Below are 18,514 nucleotides of genomic sequence, written 5' to 3' on the forward strand. Positions count from 1 at the left end.
TGAATTAAATTAATGAGATATATTTGTATCGATAAAACTATGTAATGTTCCATGAAATGTAATAGAAAAACCTTTTACTATATTTCTTATACGCAAAAGAAAAATTTCAATTCAATAGAAATTTTAACAACGAAACAGCAATTAAATGTCAGTATAGAAAATTCTGTCGTTGGTACAATTCAAGATGAAAGCCTTCGTGCATAATTCAAGTGACCTGCAATCCATCCTTAGAGATACGAGCTTTACAATATTTATCTAGAAGATACTTCAGGTCATGTAAATATTAGATTTGCCTGCGATATTCTCGCATTCTCCGTTATGCATATATTTTCCCAGTCAATTCCGAGAGATCTTTGGACTTCGTCAACCTACCTGGTCTCAAGATTTATGCAAAGTGACGTTGTTCATTCGCCCGATGATTCACTTCGCGTGTATCATTTATTCGATTCTAACGTGTCGGAATCGTCGTTTAAATTTTATCGGGAAATGCTGATCGTTCGACATTTTATGCATCGTTTGCTAGCAATGAAACATAGGTACGGCTGTTTCGTAACGAGCTTCGTTTATCGATTACCGAACGCAACAACGTACAAGCGACGTTACAATTCACGCTGGAAGCTGGCAGTCGCTCAAGTTTGACAGAAGCTATCCTGGGTTCGTTCGTTCAGCCGTGAATCTCATTTAACCGCGAAAGCTGATTTGCTGTATAATCCGACTCTTCGTTGAATCTGACACAGTCATTCGGGTGCACCGAGATTAATTACAAGATGATATTTCGGTTCGAGATATCCGCGCGAATGTCGAATCACATAGACGAGGTTCTTGATCAAAACGCAAATTCGAATAGATATTTTCTTTTCATCCGTTTGCGAGAGAATACATTTTTTATTTTATACTTTTCAATTTTTACGAGATTAGACATTTTTGTATATACCAAGGATTTTAGGATGAGCTCGACCTTGTTTAAAATTACTTTTACTTTCCAGTATTTTGTATGTTCTTCTACCTTTGTAAACACCTTTGTCGCACATTCATCGCACCAGGAATAATATCTACGAAATTAGTCCTGCATTATCGTTCGACAGGAGGCACCGAGTCGTTTTAACAAGGCTAAGGATTGGCCACACAAGTCTAACACACGCCCATCTATTGGAGAAGAAAAACCCACCAATGTGCAACACCTGACAGACTATTAACTCCATTGAGCATATCACTACTTCTACCGAATTGATGGAAACTCCAAAGAAGTAACCAGGACTGCAGATTCTTGCTCAAGAGTACTAAAATTTCTTAAACATATAAACATAGTTCATTTAATTTAACTTAATCTCTGTGTCTAGCGTACCTTATATTTCTATGTTAAGCGTATAAAATTTATTCATTTTATATAACCTGACGCTATATCAAACGTTTGTAAGGTATTGTGGTTGCTAATGACCCTAATTGGTTCATGCAACAGTTAAAAAAAAAAAAAGATTGATTCTCGTTTTACTGGAAATAAAAATAACTTTACTTTAAATATCTCCGTTGCTGTTAATGGCGAGAAGAAATATCAAAGGAGGAAAGTTCGAAGGGGAAAGTGTTACGATCGATGAAACATTTTGTCGAGTCATCCTGCCTGAGATTTCAAAGCCACCAACGATTTTTCAAACGAGAATTACGCATTTGTACGCGATAAAAGTTTTTGTAATTGTATGGTATTACCAGGATACCAGGAAAAATTCTTCTAGACGTGGTAGAAGCATGACGGATTTTTAGCTCACGGTATTTATACAGCTCATGAAAGTTGAAATCAAAAGTTTCAATCTGGACACTCTAATCCTTTGTGAGTGGACTTTTATCTGCGGAGAATGATGAAAACGATCGTTTACAATGATATTTCTACAATGTCCGAGAATCTTTTATTCATCATCCACAAATAAATATGGATATTTTCAATCCTTCTACCATGATTGTTCCATTACTTTTATTTGTTTTTATGCATTTCTGGATTTTTCATACTGAAAGTCATATTCCATTGTTCACTGGCCTCAAGCGTAGTAATAGAGTTCGAAATGCAATGTTTCAAACAACAAACAAACCTGACAATCATATCGAAATTATTAATGAATCTAAAATAATATATATTCTAATGGAAAATTGTAAATCCATTATCCGAAAGTCTGTTGTTATCTCGTCAGGCGATTGTAATTTCGAGTTTGTAAATGAGTTACGACTAATAGAGATACTTAACATTTTCAAAATCTACTGCCGGATAAACAAAGTGGGTCAATTAACATGGGAAATAATTGGCTTTAGGATCATTAATGTCATAATATCGCATTAAAGGTAACGAGAAGAGGTGCTGAAATATTTTGGAGAATAAATTCATGAGTTGTCAAATGGTATTGGAAGGATTAATCAAATATACATTAATAATCGTATACTCTGCAACGAAACTTTAATTCAAGAACACAGTGGAAATACTTTAGATTAAATTTATTTGAATTTTGATTTTTACGCCAAGGATAACATTATCAATTGCAACTGTTCTCCATTATTTTATTTCTCTTTTATTGTACATACTTTTTTTTTCTTCTGTGTTTTGACACATTCGTTCTTTCGTTGCGAAGTGTATTATAGCGAAAGACTCGGTACCAGAAAATTTGTTATTCTTTGGACTGTAGCATGACAACTAATCCAGAATAACAGATATTTATCAAATGTTAGAAACAGATTAACGTCGAATGACCTAAATTGAAGATACGCTCGTGCAGTCTACGTGGGACGAAAAGGACATAAATCGAAGGCTATATGTGGCAAACTAAAATAATGAACCAGCATCATCTGAACATTTGTCTTATCCGACCTTGTTTCCAATATACAGACATTTTTACGTCGTACTAGTTCACCTATACATATATCTTCATAGATAGAACTACCAGAGACGTTCAATATTACTAGTTTCAAGAAGATGGACTAAAATTCATGGAACATTACATATAACTATCAAACATAATCTTAATTGCTCCCAATTTAAAAAATTCTGATAAAACTGAAGAAAACAAGAAATCCTCGGTTTAAAATTATAATAAATCGACGTGACTCTGTGCATAAGTCTACTTTTGCAATTGATCTAAATCCCAATTTCGAATGTCCAAAAAGCATGCTTTGAATGTGTAAATCACTCTGTACGAGATGTTTCCCATGATTTAAAAGCAAGAATAGTTCTGCTTTACGTATCCTTGGCAAGTTCAAGTTCGAAAATCAAAAACAAAACAGGACCTTTGAAGATACGAACGGTAGTGATACCGTAATAAGACCGACGCTGTTTTCACGGCTCGAATCGGAAAATGAAACGTAAGCAAGAACAATCTCCAGGGCTCGCGCGATGTAAAAAGCGCAGGAATAAAAATTTATGAACTGAGAAGAACAGCGAGTGGCTCAGTTACGATGGCGTCGACGTGATCGTAATTTCTGACAAGTTTAATCGCCTTTTTGCACCAAATTGAACGAAGCTTGTAATCACGCCTCTGTATTTTGTCCAAACTTATTTAGAAGCAACTGTCTCGACATGCAACTTTTCCAAAGCATTCTTGGCGCGCGTAAAACTTGCTTAAAAATTCTTTTAAGACACCTTATCCAACAGTTGCAATTTAAAACTGATCGTAATTTTACGAAGCATACTGAAAATTACTCCAACGAAAACTCGATACGGTTGTGAAACTAATATGAAACTTTAGGAAACTTATTACATTCATAAAGCAATAAAATGTCGGCGACTTTCTCGTACAGAAGATCAAATGTATAAAATTTTAAAAGTATCGTTGAAAAGAAAAGACTTTCTCCGCGGTAATGTAAGGAAATTAAATTGGAAATATTATTAAGCGATAGTTCAGAAAATTAAATGAAAGAATCTTTGAATATTGATGAACATCTAAATTATTAGTATTTGAACGATTGTATTTTTCGATAGTTAGACAGTCGATTTAGAGATGAAAGTCGAATGTGTTTATTTGTCTATACAGGGTGTTCAGCTACCCCCGGGAAAAATTTTAATGGGAGATTCTATAGGCCAAAATAAGACGAAAATCAAGGATACTAATTTGTTGATTGAGGCTTCGTTAAAAAGTTATTAACGTTTAAAGTTCCATACCGACCGGAACATTTTTCGGCGGAATTTAAAAATTTCAAATCGTTCTGGAAAAATTATTTTCGGTCACAGGGGTCGTTTACAATCATTTTTGGTGAATAGACATACCCTCGAAATCCTATTCACTTTCGAGAAAAAAATTCAGGAAGCTGGACAAATTTTTCGACAAAATTAAAAAATTTCAAATCATTCTGAGGAAATTATTTTACCCCCGAAATCCTACGTATTTTCTAGAAAAAAATTCCTTACCAAAAATATAATGCCTGACCATAGATTGATATGTTTCCCTTTTCATGCGTATGTTTAAAAAATCATATCTCCTGTACGGATTCGAGGATTTTAATGTATCAAACGGCAAACAACGCGTATTTGAGTGGAGAATATGTAGAAATTCTAACTTGTTCCTTAACCGTAAAGTGAGAAAAACCCCATAAAAATTCCGGTATCCAGGCAACCAACTCGACCACCTTCAAAGGTAACATTCTTCGCATCGATTAAATTTAGGTATCGATTAGGACCAACAATTTTATTTATTCAACGTGAAATAACATCAAGCAACAAATTGATATTCTCGATTTTCGTCTTACTTTGGCCTCTAGTATATTCCATTAACACTTTTTTCCAAAGGTGGCCGAACACCCTGTATAATAAATTCGTGTGATATTAGAATTTCGTATACCTATTTGTTCATGTTTTACTAGAACCACGGTGATCGATCTTCGTTTCGACGGGTAATTGCTTGACTCTAGCTAGTATCATACTCTTCCATCAAGATTAAATCTCCGGCGCTCCAAGCGTTAAACAGTGCCTATTCCAGTTTCTGTGGTAAACCATCGTGGCATAAGTGGAAGTTTAATTGCGTACTTATGTGGCAGGACACGCCCAGCGTACAAACTGTCACTTACCTGAAACAGACAAACAATTATCATGTAATATACCAACACGCGGGCACCGTAAATAAAAACAAATTTCTAAGATAATATACAAGATTGAGAAGAATATCAGAATGAAAATTTAAATTAAATTTACTTTACTGTAATTAGAATTTTCTGTTGTTGATATAAAAACCGTACAAATTTTCTCCTCCATCCTGCTCACGAGTATGCAGATAATATTCTGGCAGCCCCCAAAATTTTTACTGCTCGACCCTTTCTTAAAGTTTGTCGACCCTCGTTCCACGATATTCTCTGTCGCAGTTTGAGAAACACTGACCCGTAGCCTGAATAAATTATGACGCGTACGATAAAAACTGAAATCGCTTTTCGAGCAAAAAAACTTCGCATCGATTGTTCCATTTCGCTCGTCGACGCGGGGCAAACATAAATTGCGGTAGAGCAGCGCTATAATAAAAATCGTCGTGAAAAGTTTCCAGGACGCATCGATGCGTCGAATAACGACAGATAGTTTCAACGAAAATAGGAAGAAATATTGATTCGATAGACAATGCTGTCGATATCTTGTAAATCGCGCGGAACACCGTTGTGACCCTCGTGACGAAAATACTGGGTCAATCTTCCGCAGTACCACGCACAGATCCTACGAACAAGGCTTTTACCCTCCTCGAGCCAGGGTCGGGATTTCTTCCCCTCTGACAAACACAGATCCAGGGTAACGCGTGAAAAATCACCGCGTCGTAACATCCAGAAACTCCGAGTGTTCTGTGCTATTCACTAGCCCCTCGTAACACGATATAAAAAATTACTGTTAGAGAAATTCATCGTTAATTTAATCGTCAAATGCCGCGACTGATTTACGATTAATTTTTATATTCTATGTCGCATATATTTTCAGAATATATTTTAAAATTACATCGAGAAATGTTTTATCGGAGGTATTTCACGAGGATACATCGGTGATACATTACCTACAAAATGAGACCAATTTAACAGCTGGTCAAAATATTTAACTTTCTGTCCAACCATGTCCACTAAAACGTTACGTTTTGGACCACGGGCTATCAATTAAGGCGAACAAAATTCGAGATGCATCGAATACGATCCCGAATTTTATCAAATATGAATGACACGTTGGTATAAAATTTTATTTGTTTTTAATAGCTGGATGATATCAAATAACGCTATCCAGTTAAATCCATCGCCACCAACAGATTCAAATATTGTTTCATAGGAGGACGAAACAAAAATAAATTCTCTAATTCCCTTCCAGTTAGCCAATAAAAACTGTATGCAATTTTTATCGATGAGCATAGTTTGAAAATTGATACGTGAATGCGCAGTATCTTTTTGCCCAAATTTTGCTTCCCGCGTGAAAAATACTTCGAACTGCGGTGGACCAAATGTACCGTTGCGGATATCCACGACGATAAATTTCTTGTGATAAATAATCCGCTGGCAGAAATTCTTGCCCTCTTCGTACGCGATACGGATAGAGAACGATTTCCTCGTGAGATTCTTTTTACAGATCCGCGAGATTTTTACATATTTTCCAGATTTTCAAATGGCTGTTTCGTCTTGGAGTAATTGTATCAGACGAGGAGGATCCAGATTTTCCTAACAAAGTGTATTCTGAACGGAACATCGTCTCCGATGAGAGGTTTTTCGATAGAAATGTCGAGCTTCCACGACGTTCTTGTCAGCTCGTCCATACACTAAGCGAAGCCCAATATTGGAAGAAGCCATCTTAGTAACGCCGTCTTAACTATGAATCGTTTAGACACAGATTGATTTACTGTGATATACGCTCACCTAACTGCGAAACGTTTAGACGCAAATTGATTTACCACGTATTTACTACGCTGTCTTCGATGTCAGGGTCCCGCGTTCTATTACAGTGTTTCCTTCATAGAGAAAAGAACTACAGTTTCTTTTATAATAATTCTACGAATGATGGCTTATGACCCAATTTGGTCGAACTACTTGAGAATACCTTAATGACAATATCGCTAATCGATGGTCTGGCAGAGTACCAATTGCATTGTCTGTATTGGCCAATACCCCCACTACAGATGTTCCTTCGTCTTCGAATACGATCAATCGAAGAAGTTAATAGTATACTCGATCGAACTTAAATTTAGTATTTATTCAATAATTGCTCCAAATACAATTTTACAAAAATATTTCGTAGGTCTGTCAGGGAACACAGACACCACGTGTAAGGATTAACCCCTTGACGTACGATTTAATTTCAAATAATTTGTCGAACGTATACTATTTAATTTTGTTTAAATTTGTTGATTTTAATATTATAAGACTTGTTGACGATTGAGTAGCTTCACGATTGTGAAACTTACGATCAAGAATTTGTAACGAGTCAGACTCGTTATTTCACGGCATAGGGTCAATCGAACTTGATCAAAGAATTAACAAATATACTGAATAGTACAGTGAATACATTTTGTGATACGAACTTAATATTTATTCAATAATTGCTCCAAATACAATTTTGCAAAATCGTCTGTCAGGGAACGTAGAACCACGCGTAAGGAGAACGTGGAAAGATTAATCGCCTTCTTTTCGTACGTCGAACGAGAGATACAGAGCCACCTTAAGGGTCGGTCACCCATTTTTTGTTCGTCCAATGGGGAAATGAAGTTCCACGCGTAAGGGAAACGTGTAAGGTTTAATCACCAGTTTTTTTGTACGTCTAATGGTGGATATAATACCGTGTGCAAAAAGATGTGTTACCGTTTTTCCTCTTTTGCAAACGCGGGTCAAGGGTAACGAGTAAGAAATCGCCAAGTAACGTCGTTTATCGTAGGTTTTCGCGAACTTTTTCCAGACTATTTTCAGTTTTTCGTTTCGCGTTACCATAAAACGTGGCAACGTTACGGCGGTAGCTGCAAATGCACGGATGGAAATAAAATAACATCCAGGATAATGGGGGCAGTCGTTAATCGTAATAGCGTCGCATTGAAGCTCGTTGAATGGAGCATAAAAAAGAGAGATCTGGATGGCAGGCTTGAAATGGAGGATTAAAATGAAAGAACCCCTGAAATGGAATGCGCGCCTCATTCGTCCGTCCGTAATAGCGAGGATCAACTCTTGGGCGTATCCTGGCCTTGAACTTGATATAGTAAAAAAGAGTCAAAGTAGAATAAGAACGACGTCTTGAGAAAAGAAAACCCTTGCGTAATTGCCTCACCCTCGCGGTAAGTTTGAAACCAAAGACTCGTAAGTTACTGTAAATGAACCGAACGATCGCGAGTAAGCGTAACAAACAGTTCCTTTTTAATTAATTGTTCTCAACCGCGTCGATCGCTCCAATTATTTTCATCGAAAAGAGAATACAGCAATGGGACCTGAACGAGAATCTGTTTTGTCACAGAGTTGGTCGCGAGCCATTGAAAAGTTCGTGTTACACGATAAATTACAGTACATTGTACGACGTACGTATAATTAATTTCCCTAATGAAACAATGCATACGCGATTCGCTGTGGTAACTTTGATGTCGAAATATGAATCGTTTCCAAAAAAATTGCAGCAATTCGCGGGGACAGGAGACCGTACGAATCTCATGAGAAAATGAAAATTGGGATTTTCCAAAGATTGGAAATTATTGGAAAGTATGGAACAACGCGAACTTCTTAAAAGTAATTTAAAATAACTATTTAAATAATTCCACTGTCTTTCGTCACGAAAGATTATCTTCTTGTCAGTTTAGATTTTTTAAATGAAAAATACAGAGTTCGGAATTTTAATCGAAACTCTTCGAATTTGAGAGGCGTCGAAGCCAAATTAGATTCAACAGGATAGTCAATCGATGTCGAGAGCGTAATTAATTGCTCCAAGGATTCCGTGTCTCTATAAAACGCAAAGGCTTAAATTTTAATAACTTCCCGGAAGATTTGTGTGTTTTCTTCGAATATTAAAATCGTGAGTAGAAGTCCGAACAAACCCATCGTGGAGATACAACGAAAAGTTTATACATTTGATTAATCTATTCGCGAAAGCTGTTGGTGATCGAGCCATTATTAGGTTTTCAAGCATACAAACAAACTGTTACGGTAACGCGAACACGGTCTGGCGATTACTGCAGTAGCTATGAGCAAACTGTCGCCTATACATTTGCCTCTCGAAGTCGTTATTACGCAATGACAGGGACATATTGGCGGATTTGGGGAGCAAAGTAGAACACGTATGTACGTACGTGCGTCTTTGTATTCGTCGCGACAGCAAATTGTGACCTCCTGTTGAATCAACTCGACCATAACAGGTGAGCCAAGGAAAGTAAACTACTGCCAAAGTAAACACGATTCTTGCGGATTACTTAGGGAAACTTGTAACACGCAAATTTAGTACGAACTGTATTAATCCTATTTCCTGGCATTGAGGTCAGCCATCAGAGAAAGAAATGCTATACACAATAATACCCTCGTCACGATATGAATACATTTGTAGTAAATAGGAAATGAGAGCAATTTTAAACGTGAAACGTTTTGTATACCAGATATGAAGCCTGATAAGCCAAATTCTACTTTAAATAGCATTTGCAATATTACTCTATGCAAAAAAAAATATTTCGAGAATAGATCTGTATTTTATATGTTATTTTGATTAATAAATTCATCGTCGTACACTCATTGCACACGATTAATCAGAATCCATATTATAAAATGCAAACAATATAAGGATCAATACGCAACTCGTTTTATTCTGAATTCAGTTTCTATATAAATTTTTTAATTAAAATTCTTGCCACGTGTCAAGGATCCATAAACGCAGTATAAATATTTTTAATTATCAAAGGGATGCACATCCAATACCGAATGTTCGAAAAGCTTTAATCTGCGTTAAATATAATTTTTATGTAATTTGAATTTTTATTGAAATATCACCGTGTATTTTATGAATTATTTCGATAAGTTCGACGTACCTATATTCACGTTTTATTCGATAATTTAATTTTTGTCGTGCAAACGCATAAATTCTGATAAAACATTGCAATAAAACCTTAATAATTCTATATATTTCTATTCATTACGCTACAATTTTTAAAAAATGTCGAGGTTAATCCTGGACGGGATAAACTGGCGTTCCAACGTGTTAATTGCATACGATTAATCAGAAGTTACATTATACGTAGAATAGAAAAAAAGTTCACGGGATGAATCAATACGGAAAAGCAAAGAGTTCTATTTTAAATTTACTTTGTATGGCAATATGCAAATCAAAACTCTGCCACACCATGATCCATAAATATATTATGAAAATCTTGCTCCACTTGCGAAGGGAGCTTTTAATAGTATGTACAATAAAGTTCCTGGTCAGCGACGTCCAGCTAAAATTATACCATACAAGAATATCGTATTTTATATTATACGACAACATCTCTTCGTCGTCGATTTATTTTCCTTTCGATAAAATCAAAGAAAATACACCGAAGCATTTTTCCAACTATAACAATCTCTATAAATATAAATTCTCCATATCTAGCTTCTAAACTAGATTTATTTATATCTTTAAAAAACATGAATCGAAAATTTCCTACAATCGAATTCGATACGTTGTTGAACAATATAACCAAACAGTTTTGCATACAAAGATAATACTAGAAAGCTTCATTGTTTTCGTCCAAGTGTTCACTAATAAATATTACTCTTTTATTGTTGTTCCTTTATTAGGAAACAATTTTATACATATATTGGTGAGCTCGGAAAAGAACTAAATTCATTTTATTCAATACGAATAGAAAATTGTATATTTTTTCGTGATGGATAAAATTGCAAAATGGAAATACTGGTTCAGGAATGATCAAACAACGTGTCGAGTTCGAAGCCTGAACAGCTAAAATTCAATTCTGGTCCTCTTTGCGGCGTGCAAAAGTAGAACTCGGCGTTTCACGTTAAACGATATTCGAGAAGAAAATGCTCTGCCAAGGATCTATATCGTTGACGGCAGTTTGGCTACGGTGAAACAGAAGAAACAAAGTAGGCAACGAGACCAGTCGCGGCCGGAGAAAAGGCCCTTCTAACGCTCCCACTGTTCAATATGACAAAAAGCGCTTTGGCGCCATCCGCTTTGCGTGAAACGCGATACTCGAGCACGAAAGTCCTAAAAGCAACGCGGTATTACGTTGTTTTCAGGAAGTTGGTCAAAATTTCGGGTGTGTTTCCTGTTAGAACGAGGAAAAAGTTCACGGACGGTTTTAACCAGAAAACTTCACCTTTCGATGTTTAACGAGTCACAATTAACTTTTAACTCTTTAACTTTTAAACGCTCGCGTGACATTACGATATAAAATTACTCGCCGTGATGTATTGCACGCAGCGACGAAAAATACGTGATCGTTTACGCGAGAACAGTGGCTGAGTTAAGATAACAAGTAATTTATTTCGACAAAGTGATGTATCCGTTTCAAAAAAGTGTTCTTTTCTGTTTGCAATGGTATGAGAAAATGTTTCGAGGTTGTATAGTATACGGCTGAGGGTAGTTAAAGGATTAAATATTTACCATGTGATCCTATCTATGTATAATGTCGTGGAAAAGTTCAAGGATACTTTCCTAGTCCTGCGAGGAGGGAATTCGTCCATAAAAAAGAAATTTATGTTTCTCGATTACGTTTTTGTCTTCTCTCTCGTTAAAATTTCATTTTTAAAGTATCAAACATTCGTTTCATTTTGGATTGAAAAATGTAGGTAACATTAATATTTCTTTATATAGATGCATCGATGTTCAAAGTTTAGTAAGTGTCGAAGTCTATTCTTGTTCCGATCTTCCATCTATCGGAAGTGCAAAAATTTTCTTTTTTTCTCGAGCAACCGTTTTCCTAAAAGTTTGGAAACCACTGGCCTACATTCCTTATCGTTGTTTGCCAAATCAGTTCAAAGTTTTCCGGGATGTTCACGAAATTTATATGAGACTCTACATTTGATAGTAATCAGCTCCTGCATTTTCATACGAAATTACCGTACAAATATGTGCGGTTAAGAATGCAAAGGATACAAATCAGGCGAACGTGACGCCGTGTAGGTAGTAAATCCTTCCTTTTTTATCCGTTGGTGTTCATAAATCCTCATCGCCTCCACACGGTGTAATTAAAACGTTCCGGAGCACAGCCATAATCATCACCATATTTTCTTGTTAAATAGACCGATTAATGAATGTTGCTTTTTGCGCAGCGCCAGAAGATACGAGTTAAAGAACTATTGATGTGCTGGTTTCAAGTACACATATTGATAAAAATGATTTTAAAAAAGAACGGTTGCAACAGGAAAAAGCGCGAAAAAAAAATTAATAGGATTGGAAAATAATAAAAATATTGGCTCCGTGGGAATTTAAAACTTCCCCACTCTCTACACCTCGACACTGAAAACCCTCGTCCTGAATTTCAGAAACGTAGAATGACTAAGTTTGGGTTAGGTTCCTCCGCCAACGCGTTGAAGTTTTCCCCGAAAATCAATATTCACAGAAATATTGGACTGATAATCCCCCCGCGATGTACATCGATTAATACCGATATCAAAAGATTCACGTGGTTCGTATATAGTATTGAATTTTACACGCTCCAACGCTCGTCCATTCCACAACCTATCAGTTTTTCTATATTTTTGTGATACCCTCTAAAAAATGCGCACACTAAAGGTTTCACTATTTTTTCTGAGTTTTTTTAATGCTTAAAAGTCATTAAAATCAGTCTGCTTGTATTTAATACTCTACCTTTGTTGTACACACGAGAATGAAAGAATTAGAAAAAGTCTCATTAAGCACATTAATAAGCTTGAATTCGCAATAAAATTTATCGTGAAATTGATATAAAATTCATGGAAATGGAACCACGTTTTCACTTATTTATTATTCAACAAATTTACCTGACCTAATTCGCAGTGAATTTTTAAAGCAAACAATTTCGAAAAGAATCTCTTCTCTCTCTTTAACGTTTATAATTTTATACGGCAAATTAATTTAACTATATCGACAACTGCTATTTCAAATGTTTCCGAATCAATTGCACAAAGCTTTTGAGGTTTGAAATAATAACTAGATATTTCAACAATATTCGAAACAGAGTTAAAATACAACGTACATAGATATCTCATTTAGAATGGAATGAATTATTAAATCGCGATAAAGAAGACTATTTCAATCTGTAACGAGTCTTTTTTATAGCGAAATTTTTAAGGGAATCTCGTGTTAATGTTATTTTGTTACCAAGTGTAATAAAAACTTTGGATGCGTAGATATTTGTCCCATAAACATCCTATAATTTCATATTTCACGTACAACACTCTCCTGAATGAAAGTTAGCAAGTAACTTTTGATTATGTGCTCTACAGCTTCCGACCGTTCACGGAAATCCATAAATTTATGTATGCGCCCTTATCGTACAGAATTAACAAATGCATACAACGTTTTAATAAAAGACATACACTTTTCCATGTCCTTAGTCAAATAACCAAATGACCAACTAGTGTTATTTAATTTATGTTTCATATTTTATAATTTTATTTTCTAACCGTTTCGTTATCGTCGATTAATAATAATTTTTGAAGCAGATATTACAAAGAACATCGTAAACGAAATACTATGCCACGAACACCTGCTCAATTATTACGTAATGTTAACTAACTGACGAGGAAGTTGAAAATTATACGCACACAGAGAATTCTTCGAACGAATAAGGACGAAGTATATCGGAATTCAGTGCACCGAAGAATTCTAACCATTTCCTTCGACAAGTATATTTAAATTAGAAATTCCGACCGAATATTGGCTGTGTATACCCACGTATTGCATAAAATGCACTTTACCCTTTTCCGAGCGCATTACATTCATAATGAAACATTCAAAATCCGTAATTGCGGTTTCTCGATGCAATACAATTCCCAGCCAGTATTGGTTTTCGATGAGTTGCCAGTTATACTATCCGATCCGTACAGCATTCGTTAACAGTTGAAAGTAGTTTAAAAGTAAAACTAGATTGGGACTAATCATCGAAGAAATAAACACAAATACCGTAAAAATGTGTGCATTTAAAAAAAGATGAAAACTAATTTATTTAAATTTTAATATCGTAGCTTGTCGTAGTAACGTGTTTAGCAATTTTCCCCCCATTGAAGTTCGTTCAGAGTAACGAGCGGTTGGCGGCCACTACGTTTATTATCCATTGCACATAATTTAATACTGAACGTAGTTTTATTCGTGCAGAAATAAAACGAAGATTTCAGAAATACGAGACACTCGTATATTATTTGAACAATGCTCCAGCTACAATGTACTCGAACTGTTCATGCAACGCGTAATTTATGGGTTCTCTCATCGTAGAGAATTTATATAAATGTCCACGGTGAATGGTTTTTAATATTTATACTTCACACGTAGCGTTATCAACATCTTGATACGACGTCGTTTTCTGCGACGACATTAATATAGCCTGTTACCGCGGAGTATCACGTGCACTTGCTATAACGCAATTTATCTGGATATTTTGAAAGTGGGTTAAACGGAGACAGGTTATTATAAACAGTTATCTGCGAACAGAAGCAAAGGTAAATGCAATCTACTATTTTTTTTCTTCCATATACAGCGACGAGTAAACAAAATTATTTTTATTCAAACGAATAGCGTTAGGAATGACAAGAAAAATTTATTTTGTTTTACGGAAGCCAGAAGAAACAAGTTAAATTTATTCGATCGACCAATTCTCTTTTTAAACTATTATCTTCTACGTCCTCCTTTTGGTTTAACGACAGCTTGCAAGATCCTTGACTAATTGAATTCCACGCAGCCTCAGTTATATTCTATAGATCACTTCAATTTCGCGGCGGATTAACGTTATTCTCGTTCAATCTTTTGGAATCGTCACCATTCGTAGAATTGTATTATATACTTTAATTTCAGAATTTTAAATAGTCGAAAACCACAAAGCAGGAAGAAGGTTTACGTTTTTGATACATATAAATATTTAACAAAAGAGAAACAGTGTTTAAAACAAATCTTAGACATTTCAAGGGGATCGGTCGATTCTGTGCACACGAAGGAATTTCTAGATTACAAATTAACTTTCGCTGTAAATTTTGAAATACGCGAAGCGTATAATACCGACGCTGCGAGAGAAAAGTTTCAAGCTCCGTACTTAAAACATCTTCGACTGCGAAGTTCCGCGGGATTGTAAGCTTTCTGCTTCGAAGAATCAGTGGGAGATACAGTGGAAATGAACGCGAAGCCCCGTCATTTATTTAATACGCCAGTCTGTTGAAAGACGAAGTGCCTGAAGATGCAACGCAATTAGAAACTGGGATCCAACTTAAACAAGATGAATGACTTCTTTCTCCGGGAGGAACAATTGATTGCCACAAATTAATTTCCAAGTATCCGTTCCGTATAAGTATAGAACTTTCTTTATCCGAACTAATAGACAGACCATCCGCGACTCAATACGGCTTTCAGGCCACAATTTTTAAGCCTGGTTTAATCTTATTATCATAAATAATTCAGCATTGGAATATTTATGAAACGCCTGAAGATCGATATCTGTTCATCTACGTTGTATACGTGGGTTAAATTATTATAATTTCTTGTTTAAATTGATTTTCTAGACTCTATTGTAGTCCTTTACAGGAAACTTATAACATTAAAATTTCTAAGAATTGGTATATTTATGGCATTTTTTGTATTTGAAAGTGTATTACACTGAGCACATTTTCTATAGAAAAGATAAATATTCTATCTTTCTCTGATTGTGAGCATATTGCAACTGACAAGAATTAAAAAAAAAACCATGTTACAATATGGGTAAAGTATAGACCTGGTTTATATGAAATATAGTAGCAGAAATAGCATGAATGTAGACTGTCTCATAATTTTCGCGTAGTTTCGAGTAACACGAAGGTTGGCTGAAACGTTCCATCCAATACTACTTGTAATTCATTCCACGGACAGATCTTCCTTCCCCACATGCTACGTTTATTGTACACGAATGTCCAAGAATTGCCAACTATGAGTATTTCGTGTATCTAATATATAATTCTATATTGATTTTTTGATAACGACACATTAAATACCTTTACCTGCAACGCAAGGCCATTAAAGGTTAACCACGATAAAAAATATTTATCGATCACTGCTCTAAGAACATATTAATAAGTCTGCGCGACAAGATAAACATGATAAGGAAAACATCGTACACGGTCAATTAATCCACTGATTCTAAATAGAGCATGTTTACTTTGTCATGTAAAATTGAGATGTCCTTCAAGCAACGCTTACTATTCGTTACAGTACCGATAAGATGTTCAAATACTGGACAGCAGTCTGTCTTGGTCAGTGTCTAACGCAACCATCGTTGTTCCTAATAATTTTTAAAATTCACAACTAAGTTAGTAAAGCTCCATTAATACGCATTATTTGAATTTTGAATCATTAAAATCATTCAATCCGTTCAGAAGTTATGATTTCCTAAACGTACTCATGAAATTTCAGTGAAACATGTCAACGTATGGTCAGACATTATATTTTCGGTAAGGAATTTTTTTCTCGAAACTGCGTAGGATTTCGGGTATATGTCTATTCACCAAAAACGATTATAATTGACCCCTACAACTGGAAATAATTTTTTCAGATCGATTTGAACAAATTTTGTTTCGTCGAATAATTTAGGCACCTATTCGAATTTTTGTCTCAAAAGCCCGTAGGATTTCGGGCATATGTCTATTGACCACAAATAATTGTAATCGACCCTCGTAACTAAAAATAATTTTTCCAGAATGATTTGAAATTTTTTAATTTAATTTTTGAATACCTTTTTAACGAAGCCTCCATCAAGAAATTGTTATTCTTGATTTTCGTCTTATTTTGTGGCTTCTAGCCGTATAGAACACCCTGTATGGTACAGTTCAATTCGAATGCGTTAAATAAATAAATCCAGAACTATCAGTCTTCAACTTGCAAAGCCTGAACAAAGACAAAAACTTTCTTACACCCTGAAGGAAATTAACTATTCAAACGAACAAACGAACGCTGCTTTCGATGATCACCGATTCGATAAAAATAACCAAGTCAAAGAACCGTATCGATGGGGCTATTAGCGTACATATTGGCAAAGTTTCACCGTGGAACGTACAGGGTGGATGGTCGGAACAACGTCCTACCTTTCATCCAGCTTGAAGGAGGACCTCGACAGGTCGCTCCAAGCGCTCATGCTTCTGCTGCGTCTTCTGCAGGATGACTGGGGCGCGAGCAGTCTGGAGCTGCTCCGTCTCCTAGTGGACGCCAGGTTCTCCGCCTGGAAGTAGACCCTGGGCGGGTGCATCTTCTGCTGTGCATTCGGTGGCGTCGAGGACGGTGTAACGGCCGTCGAGGTGTGAAGTTCCGGCAGTGCCTCGTAGTCCCATGCTCTCGCGCCCATCTCGAGCAAGGGAACCGACGAGGCAGCGTTCTGTCCTCGCAAGGGATCCCGAGGCTTGCGCTGATGAAACAGGGCGAACAGCTGACGGAACGCCGACTCGTTCGCCCGGCGTTCCTTTTTTCTCGGTGGAAACTTCACTTTGTCACGCGTTATCGTTTAACCGGTCTTTAACAAACGAATGAATCCACGATGCCCCTCCGACGACATCATCGTTGTCCCCGCGATCATCACATCTCGAATTACCTTCCCGTCACACGGTGCGTCCATACACGGTGTCTCGACAATTCGCTGATCGTATCGACTTGACGATCAAACCGATCGAACGGTTCCAAGTCTCTCTCCATCGCGACTCCGTGACTTTAATCGTAGGTTGCTCGACTTTTTATCCGTAAAATCGCGCGTTATCGAACACCGTTAATCTCACGACAGGGCGTTTAATCAGTTTTTTAATCAGATAGGATGCCTCGAAACCGGGCAGCTTTCTTCTTCAACAGATTTAACGAAAGACGAAGCTGTCGTTTCACGGGTAAAAAGCTGCGCGGCAAAGAAATCGCTCTCGATCCTCCTCCACGGTGACATAATTAACGAAGACCGTGTCAACGGTATCTCTGTATGCTTGTTTGAAATAAAACACGTGCAACAAAGCGCCCGAAATCAATAACTACCGTCTCGTGGAATCCGTCCTGTCAAATGTACCGCGAAGACGATCGTCGACGATGCGTGAAATTACTTTCTACGGCGTCGATCGAAGGATGTAAACATTCGCGGACGAATTCGCGTTCTAGAAAATGGTGATGCAATTTAACCAGTGCGACGCATAGCGAATTGAAACTCGTCTTGCGCGCGGTTGTATACTTACGGTATCAAAGTCCAGAAAACTTGTTTAAAAATTACGCACGAAATAACGTTATAACGACAACAGTGGAACAATTTCAACAACGATTCTCAAAATTAACATCTATCTCGTCGCGACGATAATCTTTCGAACTTTAACCTCCGTTGGAAAAATATTTTCTACGTTTATCATTGAATTTGTGTCAAGTAACAGTCGCTCTCGCGATCGTGGCCATAGCGTTCAC

General features: G+C 36.4%; 1 protein-coding gene across 1 annotated transcript; it reads right to left on the reverse strand.

Annotated features, from left to right (window-relative positions):
• Positions 1–17,174: 17,174 nt before the first annotated feature.
• Positions 17,175–17,669, reverse strand: LOC122401540. Its single transcript, XM_043403741.1, has one exon. The coding sequence runs from the start codon at positions 17,433–17,435 to the stop codon at positions 17,175–17,177; it is 261 nt and encodes an 86-aa protein (XP_043259676.1). The 5' UTR covers positions 17,436–17,669.
• Positions 17,670–18,514: the final 845 nt, after the last annotated feature.

This window comes from Colletes gigas, unplaced genomic scaffold (genome assembly GCF_013123115.1).
Source record: "Colletes gigas isolate AHSC1104 unplaced genomic scaffold, ASM1312311v1 Colletes_gigas_Sc00025, whole genome shotgun sequence".
In the NCBI taxonomy this organism is placed as follows: Eukaryota; Metazoa; Arthropoda; class Insecta; order Hymenoptera; family Colletidae; genus Colletes; species Colletes gigas.